Below are 25,342 nucleotides of genomic sequence, written 5' to 3' on the forward strand. Positions count from 1 at the left end.
TGGCTTGTGCAGAAGCAGATAGGCTCACTCTTGAACTTAAAAATAAAGGGGAATCAGCATATTTTGTGGTATGGAATAGATTTTATGATTGGTATAAGACAAGATGACAAGACTGGAACAAATGTATATATTGTGATTGGACAGAAGAATAGACAATGTATCAAGTAGTTTAACTGTTAATGGTTGAAACTAGCTGTATATAATGTGAATGTATGGTCACTCCGACTCCGCGGTATTGCATTGTTTTTAAATGTAAAAATAATAAAAATATATTTTAAAAAAATATCCACAGATCCCTCACATCCTGGACATAAATTGTTTCAACTTCTACCCTCAAAACGTCGCTATAGGGTACTGCACACCAGAACAACTAGACACAACGACAATTTTTTCACGAATGCCATCACTCTGCTTAACAACTAATTCCCACAACACTGTAAACAATTTACTAAGACTGTATTACTGTTATCCTTCTCTTCCTTACTAGTATCAATCTCTTCCAATTTATTACTATAACTATGTTGCTTGTATCTTTCAATTTATATTGTTTTTATTTATTCCCTAATATGATTTGCTAGCTTATTAATAACCTTGACTATCACTAAGTGTTGTATCTTTTTATTCTTGATGAATGTATTTTATTCTCCTTGTGTACACTGAGAGCATATACATCAAAGGCAAATTCCTTGTGTGTACAGTCACATTTGACCAATAAATAATTCAATTCTATTCAATTCTATTTTGGTGGATTATCCCAATTTTCTGTCTTTATTTAACACACAACCAAAATTAATGTTATGGACTGTTTTTGTGATCTGTCATATGAACACATCCCAGCTGAAACAAAAAATTATACTTTTTCGTCTTCTTTGGCCCATAGGAATGCACCACAAGACTAACAACAAGATCTTCAGTCTTCGGTGATATTTTCTGTCATTTGTCTAAACCTATCTGACTTCAAGAAGATCCAATTTGGAGTTAAAGAAAACTTGTCTTCATTGATATTTGCTACATTTAACTGTGTTTGCTGCATTTAAAGGTTTGCTGAGTTAAACTGTGTATTCCTGTTTTGGTTTTTTTAGCTGTTAGGTTTTTGTACTTTATGAGGGCATCTATCAAAGGAAAGAATGAAATGTAGTAGAAGACTAAAAGGCTGTTGTTCTTCCTTGGAATAATATTGCTATGCCCAATGAGGTTTGTTACAAAGAATATCTCTATAGGACTGCAATGTAGATCTCTTAAAGAGATTGTTAATATTATTTATCATCTGCAAACTCTGATCTGTAAATATGTGTAAACTCAGCAACTACACACAGTACTGAGATCCACATGTGATGGTTGGGAACAAGTGGGTTTGTTTGCTAGAAATGCTGGCATTCAGTTGATAAAAATTAGATTTTTTTGATTTGGTACAATAATGCTTTTCTGCTGCTGTGGGTAAAATACCTTTATTTGTATGATGAAATTGTTGGCAAACAAACATGATCTTTCAGCTACTGTTTCTATCTCATATACTTAAGCCTTCATTGTGTAAATATTTCCTTATCCTATTCTTTGAATAAATACTCTTACTCATTTTTTTGTAGTGTGGGAAGAAACAGTTTGATTCTGGTTATCTGGAAAGTGTATGTTCCAAATAGAATTAGTAAATTCAGATCAGGAACAGCTGCTCCATATTCCTCCTAGAGGAATGGAGTGAGAAACAAGGTCTTTTGTGTGGTTGCCCCAATAGCTTTAGGATAGAGAGGAGAGGTCTAGGTAGCACTAGTTTAGATACGTTTATTTATTTTTCTACCAATTTGAAAATCTGTATTAGAAAATATACATAGTGTTACCTATTCACTTCACCTGGTGAGTTCTTTAAAATATTGTTAGTCTAATTAACAATTTATTTAGCTGAATTGATCATACAGGTTAGTTTTTCCTCATAGTCCAGATATGGTGGGTTACAATTTCCAAGAATTCTTACTGTAAATTTTGATTGCTATAGAAGGATATTTACTGTACTAGATTGGGAGAGTTGAGTTAATTAAATGAAATATATAGGCAGATTATTTTATGCCCATAGTATATTATACCCATGATAATATTTCTGCAGCATGTTTTCTTTCCATGATGTTGACTGCTTTTCTTATTGAGATCTGTCAAAGTTACATCTTTCTGAAAGTATTAGGCAATTATAGCAAGTCATGCACTGACATGAGAGAGAAATCTCTATATTGTATATCTAAATTGATTTTTGTAGTTTATTAAATTGCATTTACCAAGTGGCACAGTAGCCTAAAGGTGAAGACGCTCACCTCCCACTCGCAAGGCTGATAGGCAGCGGCAGATATTTCCATATCAGGGTGCAAAGAGGAAATATATGCTGTGAACTCTGCATAGGCGTCAGGAAGGGTTTCTGGCCAGTAAGCGCTCAGCAATTCAGGTCAAGGGTTGACTCCACCCTGACTAAAGGGATTAAAGGGTCATAAAAAGGAACAAAATGCATTTATATTTTCTCGTTGGTAGCTTTAATTTTTTTCTTTAGAGTAATAAATGAAGGTTTGTTATAAAAAAAATAAAACAGTAAAAAACTGTTCATTCTGTTTTGAGGTTTTAAAAAATGTATTAAAAATAAAAAACTGGAAAAAAGGAATAACTTAGTTATGATATACGTTACTTTGCATTGCAGTATCCTAACTGCCTCATGACCGGCGATATTAATAGGGCAATTAGTATTACCATACAGGTAGTCTTTGACTTATGACCACAATTGAGCCCAACATTCCTGTTGCTAAGCAAAACAGTTATTATCTGAGTTTTGCCTCATTTTACTATCTTTCTTGCCACATTCATTGTAAATTACTGCAGTTTTTAAGTTAGTAACACAGTTATTAACTGAATCTGGATTTCCCATTGACTTAGCTTGTCAGAAGGTCACAAACAGTGATCACTTAACCCTAGGACACTGCAAGTGCCATAAATATGAGTCAGTTGCCAGGTGTTTGAATTATCATATGACCATGGTGATGCTGCAATGGTTGTAAGTTTAAAAAATGGTGCTAAGTCACTTTTTTCAGTGCCATTGTAACTTTGAATGGTCACTTAACAAAGTGTAAGTCTACCTATAGTCTGTAATAATCCTATTGCATGTGTTTAATGTAGAATTTAAATAGAAGGCTAACCAACTTCACATTCACTTTCATTTACTTCAAAGCCATGAAGGCCTGGTCTAAACAGATAACGGTTAATTATTGAGGAAGCAGAATTGGCAGGTAAATGATAGCAAAAAGAAAGGATGGAGGAAAGAAAGATAAGACATTGTAGATTTTATAGATCTGGCCTGTGATTTAGCCCTTACACATATCATTGCAGTTGTTTAAAATATTTTTTTAATTTTTTTTAAACCAAGGTAAATATTATTTGGGTTGAATTAAGTGACTGAATCAATGTAATCTTATTGGCAACATTATAGAAAAAGTTCAATGTTTTGAGATGTTTTTGACTTTTCAGTTTGGCCCCCAAATCCTTTTATTTAATTTACCTGATACCTGATACAAACTAGGCTTCTTAGTTACAGTACATATAATGCTCTTCTATTTTGAGATGTTCAGAAAGTAAACCTTTTGATCAGTGGTGGGATTCAAATAATTTAACAACTGGTTCTCTGGGCTACTAACCAGCTGGGTGGGTGTGGCCATGTGAGCATGGCCAAGGGGTGTGACAGGCAGCACTCAGCCTCCTGCACCCCCTGCTAGCAAAAACAGGCCATGGGGGGGGGGCGCTGCCCCTCTACGCCTTGTTTTGGGCCTAGTAGACCTCCCTGCAGCCTCCTAGGAGCAAAAATGGGCTGCGGGGGGGCGCACATAGCCCCGCATCCCTTTTTGGGCCTAGTAGGCCTCCCTGCACTTACCTGGGTGCAAAAAAGGGGCATGGGGAGACGCCTGGAAGGGACGGGGCAGAAAGGGGTGGGGGCAACCAGCAATTTAACAACCAGTTCGCCCAAACTGGCTGAATCCCACCATTGCTTTTGATACAGAAAAAGATAGACTAAATAGGATTAATATCACAGTGACTTCAAATTATGATATTTTATGGAGAGTGAATTAGAATTACACTTAAATTAAACTTAGTAACCTAAGTTTGTTTCCAGAAAAACAAATGCTAAGATCAGATATATTCATTTAAATGCCAGGAAACTCAGATACAAAGAAAGTTGAATTAAGTAACAAGGTAGTGAAAGTGCTAACAGCAAGAATGCTAACTAAGTAGCTAAGAAATAACAAATTTTGCTGGAAACTAATGTCTAGCTTTAGATAGTGGCTAGAAGAAGAAGAATATATGGACTCCAAATATAGCCCCTTGTTTCAATTATAAGATAACATCGTATTTTCTTATTAGCTCACATATCTAATCATATTATTACATACATATGCTTAACTCAAATAATTAAAAACTTATTAATTGCATACATCCATAGAGGACTTTAAGTCTTCCTCTTTAGACTTGTCTTTGCCTCCATACATATTAGGATCTTAAATGAAGTATGCTGGTCTCTGATTTAAACAAATTCAAAATTTCTCCTACAGGAGTTTTATTAGAGAGAGAGGGTTTATCAATAAGTTTACTTGAAATGCCTTTAATTGTTGGAAACCTAATGTTTAATAAAAGTTCTTTGTATTAGGAAATCGAAATGTCTTTGTTTATATCTTCATGTTTTAAATCATTCTTCCTCTAGTGAAAATTAATCTGCTTTAATTGTAGTTGGAACTAAATTAGGAAATGCAATATGATGCTAGTTTGCAAAGTAGACACGTTATTTTGTAAATGTTATATATTTAAACAACCACATTGACATTTTGGTCAATAATGTTTCTGTCCTCTTCATTTTTCTACTATTATTAAAAAATATGGGTTTGTCCCTTCTTCTATTAGTAAATGCTTAGATAGCATTCAAATAGTGGTTATGAGAACTTTCTCACTGAAATTTCAACTCAGACATAAAATCCAGGGATAACTTTATTACTGCATATTATTTATTATATGGCATAGGCATAATGTGCACTTTACAACCTTACAAATTCATTTTTCTTGTTTATAGGTCTATTTCTTTCTTAAAGGAAAAATGCAGAGACAAAAGTTTGAGTGGCAATATTTCATCTTTAGATTGCTGATACTTTTGATATATGTTGTAAGTAGATAAACATTTTTCTTATTATGCATTGTATGTTGTACTAGTAAATGTTCTTGCAGTCAAAAAACTAAGTAATTGGATAGTTGTTTTATGACCGCAAACCAGCATGCGAAGCACTTTAAAGTTTGTTTGTATTGTTTGCTTACACTGCAGCAAGGGAATTACTCTTTTATAAATGTTGACTTACTGACCAGATGTCATTGTTTATTATATCAGATTAATCTGATCAATATCAAGTTGATTAACACGAGTTCACATTAACCTAAGGATAGCTAAGTTAATATATATTTATTTTAGTGTAAAAACAATAAGAACAACTGTCTATCCCCAGGTCCTTGGGAAGGACTTGACAGGTTGAAAAAATGCCAGATCCAATCTAAACATCTGGCTGACCGTGTGACAAGTAATAGTAATAATAATGGTGCATCTGGCTGACTGTGCAACAAACCATAATAATGTTGTACTGGAATATTTTCAAAAAATACAGTTTGCCTGCAAGTAAGTACTGATGGGACCACAAAATGACTAAGTAATAGAAAATGAAAAGGCTAAAGTATTCTGGGACATCGGAATTCAAACAGACCTGACACACAACATCCCAAACTTAACAGCTATTGATGAGAAAGACAAAAAACATGGTAATAGTGAAAATAGCAGAAGAGAAGAGAAAGAACGGAAGAAAATCACAAAATACAAAAATCTGCAAATAAAAATAGAATTACTATGGTAAAAGAAAACAAAGATATACCAGTAGTAATATGTGACTTGAGTACAATCCCAAAACATCTAGAGCACAACTTCAATACCATTGCCATTGACAAAAATCACCATCAGTCAACTGTAAAAGGCAGTTTTCCTTGGAACAGCTTACATTCTGCAATAATAACTTAAAATGCCATCAAACAACAACATTTGCCAATCCCAGGTTCTTGGCAAGGACTGAATAGGTAGATAAAAATGCCAAATCCAGTCTGTGCGACCAACCATCATAATAATATAAGCATGGGTGATTTCTGAGTCGCCTAAAAATTGCAGATGCAAAGCAATCTGTACAAATCATTTGGAGGAGTGGTACACAAGCGAACTTGCTGCTGCGTCTTTTGAAGCCTCAATGTGGTTATTAAAATGGCAAAATTTCATCTCCACAGTATACATTTGAGATAGGTTGCCTTGAGATAACACAAGTAACCCAATGCACCAAGTCATCCTTGTGTGAGGATTTTAGCACAGGTCTCTCCTATTCAAGTTCATTACCTTAACTACTATATGTCTGTGGAGATTCTCAGCAATTCAGCTCATGGGTTGTTTCAAAGTGCTTTTTTCAAAAGACAACTGGGCTTTTTTCCTTGAGGAAGAAGAACAAAACATTTTGCTTCTCATCCAAGAAGTATCCCCTGCCATCACAACTGATGAAACTTTTTGGTTTTGTTCTTCCTCAAGGAAAAAACAGTCCAATTGCCTTTTGAAAAAGCACCTTTGAGAGTTAACTACTATACAACACCCATTCTTGCAGTATAAACCTGGGGATTTTTTTGGGGGGGGGGGTTTCCCCCCAAAACTCTTCCAATTATATATGTTCCCGAACTTTGATTAGCAATTTCAAGTACATTTCTGTAGCTATGTATTTTCTTGGGAGCAAATTTTGAGTATGTATAGGACTGTATTCTTGAAAGATTCATTTCTTTAACAATGTAATCTTAACTGCTTCTCTTTTGTTTGTAGTTAAATGTTATAATTTGTGAAACTGGAGAGTGTAGAGAGCAGGAGTACAGAGATCATGGTGGAAACTGTATATTGTGTGAACAGTGTGGCCCTGGAATGGAATTATCTAAGGTATGTTCACATAAAATTATGAAAATTATTCTCTTGATTTTTCAAGTTTGACAATTACTAAATATATTTCTCCACTACATATAGCACTGAAAAAACATTTGTAAATTAACTTTTTTTGGAAATTGCAATATTATTTACTAGAGAGGTCTTTTCATAGTTTAAGGATTAAACATTCATTCTTTTATACATTTTATTTTTATGGCCACCCATCTCACTTAAGACAATGCAGGGTCACAGTGCAGGGTTATTGTGCTCATGGTGTCCCATAGAAATTATTGCACCTGTTGCTACATTTTCCATTAATTAAAGGCAGCCTCATTTAGTTACATTGTAATGGATGAGACATGATTATGCTCCTGCTTCATTTAAGGCTGAAGCTCGACCAGCAGGCCATGATTTCTACTTGCCCATTGAGTAGTACCTAGCAATCAGGAGGATCCCCAAGTCATGGGTCTTCTCCCTTAGTATCGTTTCCTGAGAAGACAACATGTGAGAATCTCAGTGGACAAACAACAACTCTATTTTGCTTGAGTTTAGTTTCACTCGATTCATCTCATTCAGATTCTAATTATCTTCAAATATTGAATCAAAACATTGACCACACTGTCAAATTGGTGATGTACGTTCGGATGTGATCAGCAATTTTCAGATATTGCACCCCATACTGATAGATGCTTCTCCCACTGGCTTCATATAGAAATTAAAAGCAACTGAGCCCTGTAGCACTTCACAAGTAACAGAACACCAGGGTGATCTTTCTTTCTCTGTAAAGAACTGGATCTGCCTATATGATAATAGCCTAACAATAGATTATTTTTATTTATTGTGCAAATTTATTTTCCCCTCTTGTAAACAGTTCCTATTAGGAAGCAGTTTTAGAGGAACTGTAGAATTATCTCAGTATTTTTTTAAAGTTTTCCCACATTTTTTTACTTGATAGAATTTTATGGTTCTATTATAATTTCTGATATTTTCTTTGATTATGTACAATTTCATGTATTTTATGTGAGCCCCCATGTATTGCAGAATATCAGAGTGGGGAGAGGGAGAGAGACTGCATTATATTTAACATACAGCTTTTTCTATTGTTTATATAAAATAATAATTGTAAGCCTTTTTGTTGATCATATACACCTTCAGCTTAGCTCAGCAAGTTTATTTTAAAATTATTTTTGGGGTGTTCATATAATTGCTTGAAGGACTTCACAGGCTAGCTTCTAAATTTTGACATTGTTGGCATAGTTTAAAGATGGACATGCCATCATTTTTCATAAGTTTATAATAATGAAGCAGTGGAAATCCACCGAGTCCTTTTTCATTCAACTACTAGGGTTTCTGTGATAAAGTGAATAAGTTAGTATTTCTTATAAAAGTAAAGGGGATTATTACCAATGGACAGCACTTTAGAAACTGCTGAAAAGACTATTTTATCTCTAGAAAGTTTTTATTTTCAGAAATAATTACCCTGAGACCTCATTTCATCTTTGTTGCTTCCCATTATTCATGTCTCTTTGGAAGTGTCACAGTAGTGTTTGTTAATCCCACAGGAATGCGGTTTTGGATATGGAGAGGATGCCCAGTGCATGACATGCAGGCCAAACCGATTCAAAGAGGACTGGGGCTTTCAAAAATGCAAACAATGTTTGGCCTGTGCTTCAGTAAATCGATTTCAGAAAAGCAATTGTTCTGCCATTAGCAATGCTGTTTGTGGAGACTGCTTGCCTGGGTAAGTTATAGAAGGAATTATGAAGGACTGTAAATAATTTGTATTCTCAGTTTTGGCTGGCTCTGCTACTTAAAGTTGTCAAATTGCTTCTGTACGCTGCAGTGGAAACTTGCTTTCATGGTTTAAATTGAGAGGAGGGAATGTCTGTTGCTTCCAAATGTCCATTCAATATAAATATTTATAATATTAATAGTAAATGCATTTATTTTTATTAAAGAAATGATGCAGTTTACATCATTACACAATTTTAATTATACAACTGATGTTAATTGATATGTAAAATCAATTATCCGGAGGCGGAACCGGAAGGCATTAGATGGTTCCGCCCCAAGCGCCTGATGGAACCAGATAGGTTCCAGACGGAGCTTGGGCCACCTCCTGTGGACCTGACCCGCCCCCGAGTGGAGGACCTGGTAGACGCATGGAATAGTGCAACTACCGGGGCCCTAGACCGGGTGGCGTCTTTGCGGCCTCTCCTGCGGCGACGAACCACCCTGGCCCCTTGGTTCACCGAGGAGCTAAGGGTGATGAAACGCCACAAGAGACGCCTAGAGAGTCGTTGGAGATCCTCCCGCTCCGAATTTGACCGAGCACAGGCACGAGCCTACTTGAGGACGTACCTTGTGGCATTAAGAGCGGCCAAACGTCAATATTGCGCCGCTCTTATTGCGTCCGCAGATAACCGCCCTGCCGCCCTGTTTCGGGTGACTCGCTCCCTCTTGTTTGAGAGACCGCGGGAAGCCCCTTTACAGGGCAGAGCAGAGGAGTTTGGGAAATATCTACAGGACAAAGTCGCTCAAATCCGGATGGGATGGGCCCCTTTCAGTAGTCCAGTTGAGACGCCCGTGGCGAGTCTTGAGGGACCGCTTTGGGAGGAGTTTGACTCGGTTGCCATCGAAGATTTGGACAGGTTGCGTGGACGTCTGCGACCTACCACATGTTTATTGGACCCGTGTCCCTCCTGGCTTGTACTGGCATCCTGGGAGGTTACACGCGACTGGCTCCTGGGCCTAGTGAACGCTTCGTTGGGTGAGGGGTTTCTACTGGCCGCCTTGAAAGAGGCGGTGGTGAGGCCCCTGCTCAAGAAGCCTTCCCTGGACCCAACGGATCTAGTCAATTATCGTCCAGTCTCCAACCTTCCTTTTTTAGCGAAGGTTGTAGAGAGTGTGGTAGCACAACAGTTCCCACGTCACCTGGAGGAGAAGGATTATCTAGACCCGCGCCAGTCCGGCTTCCGACCCGGGCACAGCACGGAGACGGCCTTGGTCGCATTGGTCGATGATCTCTGGAGAGCCAGAGATAGGGGTTGTTCCTCTATCCTGGTCCTATTAGACCTCTCGGTGGCGTTCGATACCATCAACCATGGTATCCTGTTGCACCGGCTAGAGGGGCTGGGAGTCGGGGGCACCGTTTTACGGTGGTTCGGCTCCTACCTCTCTGACCGGACGCAACGTGTGTTGGCAGGGGAGCAGAGATCGACCCGGAGGCCACTCACATGTGGGGTGCCACAGGGGTCGGTGCTCTCGCCTCTCCTGTTCAACACATACATGAAACCGCTGGGCGAGATCATCCGTGGTTTTGGGGTGGGATATCATCTGTATGCTGATGATACTCAGCTATACATTTCCACCCCGAACCACCCCAATGAGGCCGTTGAAATGATGTCCCGGTGTTTGGAGGCCGTATGGGTCTGGATGGATGGCAACCGACTAAAACTCAACCCTTCCAAGACGGAGTGGCTGTGGCTTCCGGCCTCCCGGTTCAACCAGTTGCTTCCATCTCGTGCAACTGGCCCCCATGGAACAGGTGCGCAATTTGGGCGTCCTCCTAGATGCCCGGCTGTCCATGGATGACCATGTAACAGCCGTGGCAAGGGGGGCGTTCCATCAGGTTCGCCTGGTGCGCCAATTGCGCCCCTTATTGGACCGGGATGCCCTACGCACAGTCACCCATGCGCTAGTGACGTCTCGCCTGGACTACTGCAATGCTCTCTACATGGGGCTTCCCTTGAGATGCACTCGGAGACTGCAGTTGGTCCAGAACGCGGCCGCGCGGGTGATTATGGGGAGGACTAGATACTCCCCTGTAACACCTCTCCTGCGCGAGCTGCACTGGCTTCCTGTGGTCTACCGAGTGCGTTTCAAGGTTTTGATTATGATCTTTAAAGCGCTTCATGGCACAGGACCTAGTTACATGCAGGATCGCATCCTGCCCCATACATCCCTACGACCAATCCGCTCACACAGAGAGGGACTTCTTCGGGTGCCGTCCGCTAAACAGTGTCGGGGGGCGACACCCAGGAGCAGAGCCTTCTCTGTGATGGGCCCAGCCCTGTGGAATGACCTCCCCCGTGACATCAGGATTACTTCCGATCTCCGCTCCTTCCGTGTACAGCTGAAGACCCACCTCTTTCAATTATCCGGCCTGGCTCAACCGTAAATTTTTCTTACTCCTCCTGACAGTTCTTTTAATTTTTAGATTTTAAATTTTAAATTGTGTTTTTACAATTGGGGTATTTTAATGGTGATTTTTAACTGTCTAATGTGATGTACTTTGTTGCCTCCTCCGTGCATGTATGTCTTTGTATATATGTATGTTTGTGTGTTTGTACATATGTTTTATGTTTTATATGCTCCATTGTACGCCGCCCCGAGTCCTGTCTGGAAAGGGTGCGGCTAATAAATTCAATATTATTATTATTATTATTAAAATTGTCCACTGGCCTGGGTATTAAGTCTATTATATCAAAGTCAGTCTGCTAGATTTTCCTTCTACCATGTCTTCCAGATGTGATAGTGATTATATACTGAAGCCTTGCACTTAGGGTGTTCTGATGAAAAGTCATCTCACAGTAGCAGAACTTCCTTTTCTTCAGAACACCATTATGCAGTGCACATTGTTCAGATACGTATAAAGGAGATGTAGAAATACCATATTTTAGGTGGAGATGTGGAGATCTTAAAAATGGCCAAAGAAGAGTTGCTCACATAGCCCTCCACTCCTGCTTGGCTGCCCAGTAATAAATTAATTTTGCAGATCACATGAAAAATTGCACTGGCATTCAAGCAAATGCAAGTGCAGTTCCCCATCAGATTTCCAATTGAACAGATGGAGGTGAAGGACAAAAAGTAGCAGTGAGTAACAAGCTATAGTAAAACAATGATGACAAAATAAAAAATTTCACCAAATTCACCTCAGGATTTTAGACCAAAGGCTTGAACTTATAGGATTTATGCGGGAAGTGAGCCTAGAAACCTGTTTTTTGTTTTCCCCAGAATGCACTGGGTTGCAGTGATGAATTCCAAAGTTATGCTTGCCCAAATTTGGCACAGTTTCTTGCCATTTTAGTTAGTTCTGTCTAGTACTGTCCATCGCTTTAAAAACAATCTTCATAAAACTAAAGAAAAAGGAAAATCTTGCCCATGCTTGTGCATTTGATATGAATCTGCTCCTTTTTCATCATTGCTGTGCTCACCGCTGCCCTCATTTTTCTGTCCAATAAAGCATTAAATTGTCCTAGCCCATCAGAAGAATCACTACCTGAAGCTCTTGCTTTATCTCAGCTTATATGATCCCATCTTATTTCAATATCGTTTTATTGATTTTATTAGCATAATTCTGTATGAAAAATATGATATTTTTCTTGTGTCTTCCAGATTTTATAGAAAGACAAAGCTTGGGGGCTTTCAGGATATGGAATGTATTCCTTGTGGTGATCCACCTCCTCCTTATGAACCACATTGTAAGTGCTTCTGATATTAAAATATTAGAACGCTCATGATGTAAACTGCATTTTCCTGGTTACTGTGAAAATCTGGATGGCCTGGATTGCTATCACTAAGTAATACGGTCATATACAATACAATACAATACAATACAATACAATAGTAGAGTTGGAAGGTGGAATACAATTTCACCTTTGTTGGAAGTTGGAATATAATTTCACACTTTACCACTGCATCACTTGGCAACATCAATCCCAGTCCCCAATTGGTGTTATAGTTCCAGGACTACCTGTATGTCCATAATTATTCCCAGGAGAGTTACAAAGAGTGTAATTTTGAAGAAGTTCCATATGTTTGTGGGCTTTGCGAAGCCCCCTTAAAAAAACAAAGTTGCCAATATTCTCTTGAGAAATAGATGAGGTGAGATCTTTGCATGGTGTTGCATGGTTTTCATGGTATGGCAACTCTTAAGTCATATTACCTTTAAGCATAATGTAGTACTGTTACTATATCTGACATTAGTAGCTTGACTTGATAGGTACAGGAAGTACATGCAAGAAATTATTTTTATGGAAAATGAAGGCAGCAAAATTAATGGACTCTACCCGGGCCTTTATTTAAAATGGGTCCCCAACTCTCAAGGCACAGCTCACTATCGGGCCACAGCCCATTCAGAACCAGACAAGCACAAGTGGTGGGCGAGGGCACACATGTGAAGCTCCATTTGTGCTTCGGAACTGAACCACATAAGAGGTGACCGAATGCATCTGTGTGTGCGCAACTCCCATTTGCGCGAGCAGCAGGTGCTCTCACACCTGAAGCTCCATTATATGTGAGCAGTGGACATGCATGTATGCCATTTGCATAAATGGAGCTGTATGTGCTTATGAATGTGCCTGCCACTCACACAGAAGCACTCCCCCCATCCCCGGCCGCTAAGCTGGAAAGCTGATTTAAAACATTGTAGTTAATAGTAAATAAGACCAACCAATTTGACAGCATTGGTGTGTGATAGGTTAGGGACTGGCAACCAGGGTAATAACTTTTCTGCCAATATAGTTTTTTGCTAAACAAAATGTGAGGAAGAGGTATATTAGTATTAATGAAATATATCATTAGGCTCTCAAAACCCAATTTTAGCAGAAATACAGATTTTTCATTATTTTAAAAAAATTGAAAGAGACATTTTAACAACTCTGCGAAGTCAGGAATATTGTGGAGAATAACATTGCTAATTGAAAAAGTAAAACAGGAGCTTTTCAAACTGAAGCATTTAATGAAAGATCCCTTATGGAGAACAACAACCAGGACTTAGTAATATGAAACCTGTTGCTGTTCTCATCAAGTCAAAATATGTTGTTTGAAGATTTCCCTACATCTGTAGATAATTATGTGTTAGTGGTGAATACTGATATTAAGCTGTTTTATAATACTTTAATACTGGGTAAATTGCTTCACAAATTAACTAATTTATTCCAGTTTTTTGAAACTAATGTATTGTAAATAAAACTGGCACAATAATTATGTGGACAAAATTAGAAATATTTAGTAAGCATGTTCAATTTCATAGAACTTCCCCATAGAACTTCTTGAATGCTAAATTGGGTCCACACAGACTTCCCAGGCTAAAATCCTATGATCATATAATGTGATAGCAACATTAATAACGAGCAGAGAATGTTGATAGCAGTTGATTATTACCTAGCTAGCTATAAATTTCAGGGCTGCTTTCATCTACTCTCCATCAGTAGATCTTTTAAAACAGGGTTATGGTTTAAATATTTACTCATGAAAAAGCTGGTTGTGGATTATAAAAAGGCCATCAGAAAGTTAAAAGGACTTTCTAAAAGGAGAATAAAAGGCAAAAGAAGAGAAATCACTCTTGAGTAAACATTTATGATAAACGCTGAATTCTGTAACATTCAGTAATAGCAAATAATGCTGTGGCATATGTTGAAATGGAATCAAGAACAAATAAATCTGCAGAAAATAAAGGAAGCACTTCTGAATATTGTATATTATATTCTGCTAGATATAATATGCATAAAATGTACTGGATTTGCAAAAACTTGAAGGCCTGGAAAAAAGCACGTAAATATAATTTTAGTTATAAATTTAGAATAAAGAAGTAAAAATATGAATCGGCATGAAGTACAGGTAGTCCTCCATTTACAATTGAGCTCAAAAATTATGTCGCTAAGTGAGAAATTTGTTAAGTGAGTTTTTCCCCATTTTACGACCTTTCTTATCACAGTTGCTAAATGAATCATTGCAGTTGTTAAATTAGCAACATGCTTGCCAAATGAATCGGGCTTCCCCATTGACTTTGCTTATCAGAAGGTTGCAGAAGAGGATCAGGTGACCCTGGGACACTGCAACCATCATAAATATGAGTCGGTTGTCAAGCATCCGAATGTAAATCAGGTGACCATGGGGATGCAGCAATGGTCATTAAGTGTGAAAAATGGACATAAGTCACTTTTTCAGTGCTGCTGTAACCTCAACAGTCACTAAGTGAAATGTTGCAAGTCGAGGACTACTTGTACAGGGAGTCCTTGACTTATGATCACAATTGGGATCGCCACTTCCATCACTTAGTTAGCTGGCAGTTAAGTAAGTCACGTCCCATTTTAGAATCTTTTTTGTCACATTCATTAAGCAAATCACTGTGGCTGTTAAGTGAATCACATAGCCATCAAACGAAACTGGCTTCCCCCATTGACTTTGCTTGTCAGAAGCCCGCTGGGAAGATCACAAATGGCAACTATATGACCCTAGGATGCTGCAACCATTATAAATACATGCTGGTTTCCAAGCAGCCAAATTTAGATTATGTGATCATGAGGAAGATGCAACAATCGTGAGGATCATTGGTAAGTCACTTTTTTCCCAATGTTGTCATAACTTTAAATGGTTGCTAAAAGAATGATTGTAAATTGAGGACTACCTGTATATTTACAATTACCATTTCAGGAGAATAATAAGTTCTTAGTTCATGTGAACATGCAATTTAGATCACTGCTAAGACTTTTGTTTTTTTTAGTTTATCTGCCTCATTTAATACTTTAAATCCTGAATCAGTAGCTAACTTAAAAAAAAAAAGACCAAAAGAACAACAAAAGGGAAACTAACTATAAATATCACATATTCATCAAATGCCAAACTAGTTTCTAATTCTACATTTAAAAGAAGCATGGTTCTCTAACATTATCAAATATCATAACATTTATGCCAGAGCAGAACATATTGAGTCATTTTTTTCATCATTAGATAAAGTAGCTAGATGAAATATGGATAACGCATTTCTACATTTGGTAGGTGCACACGCCTAAAAATAGCCTTTCAAGAGTGGAGTTGTTGTTTTAAATTAGGAGGATTCATAGTAAGATCTAAAGTAACTTTTCATTTACATTTCATCTCAATAGTAATTTGTCGTCTTCATGTCCAGACAAACCATGGTAATGCCTAGAGCATAGCTAATGCTTTTGTCTGGTCAGAGCCAATAGGCAGAAAGTCGATTCAAGGGATATTAGAGATGAAATATTGCACTTGTATAATAAATACAAATTTATTAAAAACATAACTATTTTGTTTCTGCTCTTTATAACAGAATCTAAAACTGTGATATTGAAGGCATTCTCATATTACTTTTAACTTCGCGTATGGCTATAGAGGCAGACGCCAACTCAGTATACACTAAGATATTGATTAAAGGAATTGAACTGCTTCCTTGCTGACCATAATTTGGCCCCTAAACATTTGTTTAATAAATTCTGTTCCAGGATCCTCTTATGTTCCCTCTATTTCTGGTTTTATTTTTCAAGGAAATGGGATGGGAATAGTTATTTCATTTTTTTACCACAAATACTGATTGCAGTATATTATATGAAACAAAACAAGTTTCTAGACTTACTTAATGAACTGTGTCTCGGAATTGATTATACCAGCATTTCTTTAATGAAGTTCGGGTTCACCCTGGCCAGTTTTTTAAAATATCAAAATTAGTTTGTTCTCTACAAAAAATGGCATTTGGGCATGTTCAGAAAAACTAACCTTTTAAAAGCTGCATTTTTTAATCTGTTGACCCCAGTAGTCAAAAATACTTTTTAGTAATCTTATTGTTAACCAGGATCATAAATTGGAGATACCATCCTATTGCTAGTTAACTTAAGGGATATTTTTAATCAATGTCTTATAATTTATTTTAAGATGCTTCTTGGTGGTTTTTCCCCTTTGACTGGGCCTCTTTTCTGAACAGACACCTAATGAATAAAAATCACAGTTCTTTATTCCATTACACAAGTAAAGTATTTTGCATTTTTAGCATTTGTTTATCAACTATAGAAAAGTTGGTGTAGAGAAAAAATAATGCCCTTTTTAATCAAGTCATAGGCTAGATCATTTTTATTATTATTTATGTTTTGAGTTTGCATTTGCTTTTGGTAAGTGTCTTGGAAATCACCAATCTCTGATCAGCTGTTGTGCAACTAACAGCATGGCAATGGCAATGGAACTGGCAAAGCTGGTTCTTAAATATTTACCCACATAACACTAGATAGTGCTTAGATGAATGTACATTTGGGATACAGATTATTTTCCATATGGAATGCTATGGCTCAGCACTTAAAGATGCTAAGCTTTTCAGATGGAGAGTTGACAGAGGGGTTCGATACCCGAGCTCTGCACAATGGGGTGAGGTCACATTACTTGCCCCAGCTCCTGCCCACCTAGCGGTTCAAAAGCATGCAAATGTGAGTACATTAATAGGTACCATTTCCATGCTCCTTTGATATATAGGTCACATGCAGGTGACGTGACCACAGAACTTATCTTCGAATAATGCTGGCTACCTTGTCCAAGAAACAGATGAACATAGCATCCTAGAGTCGGATATGACTGGATAAGGAAACCTTTACCTTTAAGTTCCATGGGAATACCCACCTGTTCTTTTTTTCCCTTTCTTTCTGCCTAGTTATGCCAAATGGTTATAGAGGAAGTATGTTTTGTGTAGGCTTCTTGAAAGATCATGGAGCTGGACTTCCTTGTTAAAGAGAAAGGACAAGTTAAATAAGGATGTGACATACTGTGAGATTTCTTATTCCTTACAGTTACCTATTGTGCACACACTGGTACATCTGCTTTATTCTCTGGAAAGAGAAAAGAAAGTGTTAATTTCAGCCACAAGATTTGATAAAGTCAGTATTTCTCTTAACCAGTTTTTACACAAGTTAATACTAGAACCAGTCTTTCATCTTTTGAGTCAATCCCATAATTAGGATCCTTCTTTGCCAGGGGCTGAATGAGTGTTTATTTTACATATAGGATGTCTGCAAGATATTTAACTTAATCATTACTTTTTATTAACAAAGAAATAGCTGCTTAGTTATCAGATTTAAGTGAACTTGAAATTCCTGAGAGGGAATGGTGTATGGGTAATGATTAACCTATACTGAATGGATATTATGTATTTATTAAAACAGCTAACCCTTAAGGACAGTGAAAGTATTTACACCCGATATTAATTACTAACTAAACATTTGCCTACAGCTCATTAAACTACAAGATTACAGGAATGTGATCTATACATACTTCAGTGGCCTTATTAGTTTTGCTCAGAATTTATTGACACACAAAATTTGTAGACAATGAAAATATACTTCAGTAATTCATTTTTGTTCCATTTGAGAAAATGGTTTTTAAAAAACCATTCTACTTAAGATGAAACAGTAAAGTAATTTAGGTTATAACCAGATTAATTTATATGCGATAACAATGTTGCTTATGTTCCTTATGTTCTCAGCTTCCAGAAAATTATATAAAGAATGAAATGCTGTTGATCTTATTTGCATTTAAGTCTACCCTTCCTTGGTATGATGTCTGCTGTTTTGGCAATTGATGTGCTATTCAATATGCCACTGTGTTGATAGTGCACACAGTTAAGGTGGAACTTCCAACCCATTTCTTGAAATATAGAGCACGATGTTCTTTCCCCATATATTAGGGGAAAGGGTTTGTTCTAGCTCTCCTAGAAGAAACAAAGCAATCTGAAAAGCTCTGCAGATGAACAGACTCCTAGCAATTCAGGGAGACGAATAAATTTAAATAGATGGTGTTGGAACCTATGAATGTTTCATAGTGGGGTAAATTGTTTTTTCAAAAATAAGGAGCAACGAAGGAAAACACTGTGCTGGTGTCTACAGGACAAAGAGTGGGTCCAGAATATTTTGTATTTAGCATTCAATGTTCAATGAGATGACAATTGAAAACCTATCTAACAACCAAAAGCTCCATTGTGGGATTACTGTAGTTAGTAGCCAATGCAAAGTGACCAAAGAGCAGGTAAAGGGTAGAATTTTCTGCTTGTAATATTGTTATTAAAATAATGTAAGTGCACTGGGGTACAAAAAATTTGAATAGGTAATCTGAAAAAATGTAACTCGACATTTCCATGGTAGTTTTAAAGATAAGGAAGGGAATATATCTTTAATTAATGTCAACAATTTTGCAAAGCCCTGCAAAACAGAAAAAAATGTAGAAACATTTTTTTAATATTATCTAATTACTATTACCACAGAAAACAAGCAATTTGTTGATAAATTCATTATGCACATATAAACCAAGTTTCACAATTAAGACTAGCAGATAATTCAGATAATAGGTTTGAAGCCAATACCATAATAGTACATTATTTTAAGATTTAATGCTGCCTCAGTTATCCAGTTGCTTATATTTTTAAGGATTCAAAAAATAATAAATTTAATTTTTAATTAAAATTATTTAGCAGATCATCAGTCGACCCTTTTCTAATTAACAACTTTTAAGTGCACTTTAGAAACGAAAGTGAGTAATCATTAATCTTGATAATGTGATTTGATTGTACTCTATAATTGGATCTGTTCCATAAATATTTTTATGTGAAGTTGGTATCAATAATAAAAAATTTAAAATTACATATGAATCCTTGAGTGAATGCATGAAGAAGAAAATAATATTATTGTTTCTTTTCTCTGAAAGTTTCTGAATTTAGGCAACAAAAACGGAATGCACAGGTACAGTATAGGTGATACCTTACTCAGTAGTAGTAACTGTGAAAGGGATCTTGGAGTCCTAGTGGACAACCATTTAAATATGAGCCAGCAGTGTGCAGCAGCTGCCAAAAAAGCCAACACAGTTCTAGGCTGCATCAACAGAGGGATAGAATCAAGATCACGTGAAGTGTTAATACCACTTTATAATGCCTTGGTAAGGCCACACTTGGAATACTGCATTCAGTTCTGGTCGCCACGATGTAAAAAAGATGTGGAGACTCTAGAAAGAGTGCAGAGAAGAGCAACAAAGATGATTAGGGGACTGGAGACTAAAACATATGAAGAACGGTTGCAGGAACTGGGTATGTTTAGCTTAAGAGAAAGAAGGACTAGGGGAGACATGATAGCATTATTCCAATATCTCAGAGGTTGCCACAAAGAAGAGGGAGTCAAACTATTCTCCAAAGCACCTGAGGGTAGAACAAGAAGCAATGGGTGGAAACTAATCAAGGAGAGAAGCAACTTAGAACTGAGGAGAAATTTCCTGACAGTGAGAACAATTAATCAGTGGAACAGCTTGCCTCCAGAAGTTGTGAATGCCCCAACACTGGAAGTCTTTAAGAAGATGTTGGATAGCTATTTGTCTGAAATGGTATAGGGTTTCCTGCCTAGGCAGGGGGTTGGACTAGAAGACCTCCAAGGTCCCTTCCAACTCTACTATTGTATTGTATTGTATTGAATATTTAGTATAAATTTGCAGAGATAATTATAGGTAATCCTCAACTTACAGTTACAGTTGAGCCCAAAATTTCTGTTGCTATGCAAGACAGTTATTAAGTGAATTTTGCTCCATTTTTTACCTTTCTTGTCACAGTTCAGTGAATCACTACTGTTGTTAAATTAGTCACACAGTTGCTAAGTGAATCTGGCTTCTCCATTGACTTTGCTTGTCAGTTGCCAAACATTTGAATTTTGATCATGTGACCATGGGGATGCTGCACTGGTTGTAAGTGTGAAACAGTCATAAGTCACTTTTTTCAGTGCCATTGTAACTTTGGTCACTAATTGAAGGACTACATGTATACATTATATGAGCAATTTTAATAGGACTGCAAATGTTATATTTAATAGTAACATAATAATTTGTCGGGCTTTTTACCTACATAATCTGCATTTTTATTATTCTTTCAAATTTCAAAAAGGTTACCCGGTTTACAGATGAAAGATAATCCAGATAATCCAGGAAACACTTATCCAGTGTGGCAAATCTGTATTAAACAAGGATGTTTATGTATATAAGTGAAAAGTCTAGTATTGTAAATAACATCATTTCATCAGTAATATATTTATGAAACTGGGGCAGGGGTTTCAAACTCAAGGCTCGCGAGCTGCAGGGTGCTTAGATCTGGCCTGCCCTGGAAACAGCAAAAGACCGGTCGGCCGTGCCTCTGCCAGCAAAACAGAGCTCAGCAGAGCCACACATGGCCCTTCCAAGCTACGTTTTCGCTGGCAGAGGATTGCAGGAGACTGCCCCAGCTGAAAACAGAGATCAGGAGCCCATTTTTGCTGACAGAGCACTCAGACCATCACAGGCACTTCCGACACAAGTCACGGCAAGCTAGCCACACCCACCATGGCCTCACCCACTCTAGCCTCCCGAGGTCAAACACAGCCCTGATGTGGCCCTCAATGAAATCGAGTTTGACACTCCTGAACTAGAGCTTTTTTCTACTTTTTTTCTTTCTGAAATACTGCTGTGACTTTTTAAAAATACTTTTATTTTTCATCATTGTAATTATGCAACACTATTCCCAGTATATTCTATTATATAATTTATATAATTTAACTGTATCAAAAATGGTTCAAATATTTCAGTTTTTCTAATTTATCTAAATACTGTAGTCATTATTGCTGAATTATACACTTTTGCTCATGACATAGTTCTATTGGCAGAATACTAGCTTTGGTAAACTCATTCTCTAACACAATAGCTCATAGTAATATAGTGTAGATTCTTTCTGGCTTAACAGATCTGATGCAAAGGATTTAGTCAATCATTAGAAAATCTTGAAGGAAATATAAATATGAACTTCCTTTTGAATTGAAGTATGCACAGGGCAACATGACGTCTATGCTAAGGACTCAGCATAATCTAGTAATATGTGTAATTAATTTTTGAAAACTTAAATGGTAGTCTTGATGGACACTGCGTGATTAATTTGAGCCAAGTTTGTCTGATTAGCTTTTTCTTCTTGTCCCCTAGCTGTAGCTTAGTCAACTCTCTCCTATTTACTTAGAATATAAAACTTTATTCTCCCTCATGTAATGTGATAGTAAGTAAATAGGAGACACCATAATAAAAACCATTTGATTTTTTTCCTACTAAATATATATTGGAAATTTAAAGTAATATGTTACATGTTAGAGCAGCTTTGCTAAATAGGCACCTTCCAGTGGTATTAGACTTCAGATGCTATAATGCAATTGGAGTCCAACATATCTCGGTCCCAGGTTAAAGACATGTTGAAGTATATGGAGATACTTTGTCAGTGTTTGGTCTTTTAACTGGTCATTATGTCTACATATAATTTTTCAGCAAATAATACCCTTTTAATTTTGTCTAGACCAACTTGTGGTAATAGATTTAACATTTTTCAGAAGCTAATGCTTTGGAACAGTTTCTTTTAATATTTTATTACATTAAATACCGTGTTTCCCCGAAAATACGCCAGGGGCTTATATTTTTTTGACCCACGAAATATGGCCTTGGGCTTATTAAAGGGGAGGGCTTATTATTTTTGGGTTGCCGGGCGGCTGCTCCCTTGTGACTGGGTTCCCGAAGAGCCGGGCACAGCCTCAGGGTCGAATGGCTGTGTTGCGCTGTCGCAGCAGCAACGCAGCAGCCATGAGGTGACCAAGCTTATGAGCAGCCGCCCGGCAATCCCACTTTCCAGCCGGGTACAGCGCCGCTGACCGACCTAGCAGTACCCGGAAGGCACCAAGCAACGCGAGCGCCTGTTCGCCGCCCTCCGCCTCCCGCGGCTCGGTGCCTTCGGAATGCCCCTAGGTGAGTGAATGGGGCTCTGCATGGCTGGAGGGGAGTTTCGCAGCGGCTTTTCCTCTCCCCGCTCACGCGAAGGGCATCTGCGCTGCTGGCGCTGTCCGCCGCTTGGGGTTTTTTTTCAAAGCACGGAGGATGGATGCCACTCTGGAAGTACGCTCTATGGTTGTACAATCTGCAGCCCACAAGCATAGAGCGTACTTCCAGAGCGGCATCCATCCTCCGTGCTTTGAAAAAAAAACCCAAGCGGCGGACGGCGCCAGCAGCGCAGATGCCCTTCGCGCGAGCGGGGAGAGGAAAAGCCGCTGCGAACTCCCCTCCAGCCATGCAGAGCCCCATTCACTCACCTAGGGGCATTCCGAAGGCACCGAGCCACGGGAGGCGGAGGGCGGCGAACAGGCGCTCGCATTGCTTGGTGCCTTCCGGGTACTGCTAGGTCGGTCAGCGGCGCTGTACCCGGCTGGAAAGGGGGGTTGCCGGGCGGCTGCTCATAAGCTTGGTCACCTCATGGCTGCTGCGTTGCTGCTGCGACAGCGCAACACAGCCATTTGACCCTGAGGCTGTGCCCGGCTCTTCGGGAGCCCGCTCGCAAGAGAGCAGCTGCCCAGCAACCCCCCTTCTTCAGCTGGGCACAGCGCCGCTGACTGACCTAGCGGTACCCCGAAAGCACCAAGCAACGCAAGCGCCTTTGCCCCCACCTCATTCCCGTGGCTTGGTGCCTTCGGGATACCGCTAGGTCGGCGAGCGGTGCTCTGCCTGGTCGGAGGGGGGGGATTGTCCAGAGGGTTTATTTTCGAGGGTGGGCTTATATTTTTGTGCACGCGAAAAATGTCGCAAGGGTTTAGTTTCAGGACATGGTGTATTTTCGGGGAAACACGGTATTTGTGGATGTTTGCACATGAAGCCAGTGCTTTTTATGAGATTCCATAAATACAGCAATTTATAGTGGTTTAATAGTCAGTTGTAGTGTTATAAGCAGTGACGTGCAGTGAGGTTTATGGCTGGTGAGGCTGGTGACGTCATCAACGCGAGCCGCGGTCCCCTTCATGTTGACTCAGGAAGGCGGAGAATGGGACCATGTGTGCAGGAGGCTGAAGCTGCCTCAGCCTCCTGCACATGTGGTCCCATTCCCCTCCTTCCTGACTCCTGAGTCAACATGAAGGGGACCACAGAGCGCGCTCCGTGGGACCGCGGCTCACGCTCTGCGGTCCCCTTCATGTTGACTCAGAAAGGCGGGGAATGGGACCACATGTGCAGGAGAGAGGCTGAGGCTAGAGGAGCCTCCTGCACACGTGGTCCCATTCCCGGACCATGTGTGCAGAAGGCTCCTCAGGCCTTTTCCCTTTTCCCTTTTTTTTTATTTTCATGATGAGAGCGGTGAGGCTCTGTCTCCCCTGACCACACGTCCCTGGTTATAAGCATTAAATGTCTTACATCATATCTTTTGTTGCATTAGATATACTGTACATAGTTGGTTTTGGTGGGTTTTTTATTACAGACAAATTATACTTTTTTCTCTGATAAACAGGTTTTGTAGATTTCTGTAACTTAAAACATATATGAATACAGAAAATGATAGCCTTCTGCAGATGTTAATAATTCACAAAGAATGCATATAGTGATAGTGGCAGGCTCTACCTTTGGGTTTGTTTACTATAGTGTGTAGAGAGCCACTGTATGTAGGTAATATATAAAAAGCATATATTTATTGCATAGACCCATTTTGAGACAGCTCCCATATTGCTTGGCCCATACAAATACTGAATGTATTCCCATTAATGATGAACAAGACTAATCAAACAAAAGAAATAAGGTTCCCAAAATGTTTTAAAAAGTCTTTGATGTCTTTCCTAACAGTTATTGTATTTGATATACTGAAAATAGTAATTTCGTTACTTTCAACATCAATTTCGTACTTCATCAGCATTCAAAGTGGACAAAAGATACATGGATGAATTTCTTTTGAACTTCCAATGGGGGAGGGGTTTCAGTATTTTCGTCATAGAAATTATGCTAGTGCTGTGTTTTAATTTGACTTGATCGGAGTTTAGAACATGAAGGATTACAAATATGCTGTCTTCTTAAAAGACGTTTTTGCCAGTTTCCAGGTTCACATAGTGGCAGCAAAAGCTTCCTGGCAGCAGCCATAGGATCTCCCCAAAAGATGCACTTGCTTTCCTCAGTCACAGACAAATGATGTATTCATGCTGCTATATTTTCTGGAGCAGTCCTGCAAACCACATTGAAAATTTTATAAATTCCTAGTACAAATGGAATAGACCTATTAATTTGCTTGTTTCAGGGTAGAATATACTGGGGGGAAAATAAATGTGCTACTTTAGTTCCATTTTTAGAAATCATTTTATTGACTTTCTGCCTTAGATCCAGATCCAGACTCAGAAGATTTTTTTATCAACTTCCTCTTTCCCCTTATTTTATTTCTGAGAGTCTCCTAAATTCAGATATGAAGGGGGGAATATTTTGGGGGAATTGGTGAAGATTACGTCTCTTCTTTTCATAAGACTAGTTAATTATTATAGTACCACTCCTTGGAAGTCTGGATTTTAACCATTGTATTTAATATATCTTCAGTTGATAATTGTTGACTCTGTCTTTAACAAATTTTGGACAGACTGAGCAGTGGTTAGATTCTGTTGACCTTATTTAAATGGCCTGAGATAAATAGCATAAAATTAATGGAGGAGCTTGTTGGTGTCCCTTTGCTGATATTAGTAGATCTGGATTGCTGTTCTTTATCCACTTATGAAACAGTAATAGAAAGCATCTTCATCT

General features: G+C 38.5%; 1 protein-coding gene across 5 annotated transcripts in view; it reads left to right on the forward strand.

Annotated features, from left to right (window-relative positions):
* TNFRSF19 (TNF receptor superfamily member 19) overlaps positions 1-25,342 on the forward strand; it is a 54,797-nt gene that overhangs the window by 17,519 nt on the left and 11,936 nt on the right. For 4 of the 5 annotated variants that reach the window (XM_081952027.1, XM_081952026.1, XM_081952029.1 and 1 more), the window contains 5 exons: positions 881-1,039; positions 5,084-5,173; positions 6,899-7,009; positions 8,557-8,735; positions 12,392-12,477. In XM_081952027.1, coding sequence (XP_081808153.1) covers positions 5,108-5,173; positions 6,899-7,009; positions 8,557-8,735; positions 12,392-12,477 — 442 coding nt within the window. In that variant the 5' untranslated portion in view covers positions 881-1,039; positions 5,084-5,107. The remainder of the gene's footprint in view (positions 1-880; positions 1,040-5,083; positions 5,174-6,898; positions 7,010-8,556; positions 8,736-12,391; positions 12,478-25,342) is intronic. The other variant, XM_081952030.1, reaches the window with a different exon arrangement.

Source organism: Natrix helvetica (assembly GCF_964273705.1).
Source record: "Natrix helvetica genome assembly, chromosome: 4".
Lineage (NCBI taxonomy): Eukaryota > Metazoa > Chordata > Lepidosauria > Squamata > Natricidae > Natrix > Natrix helvetica.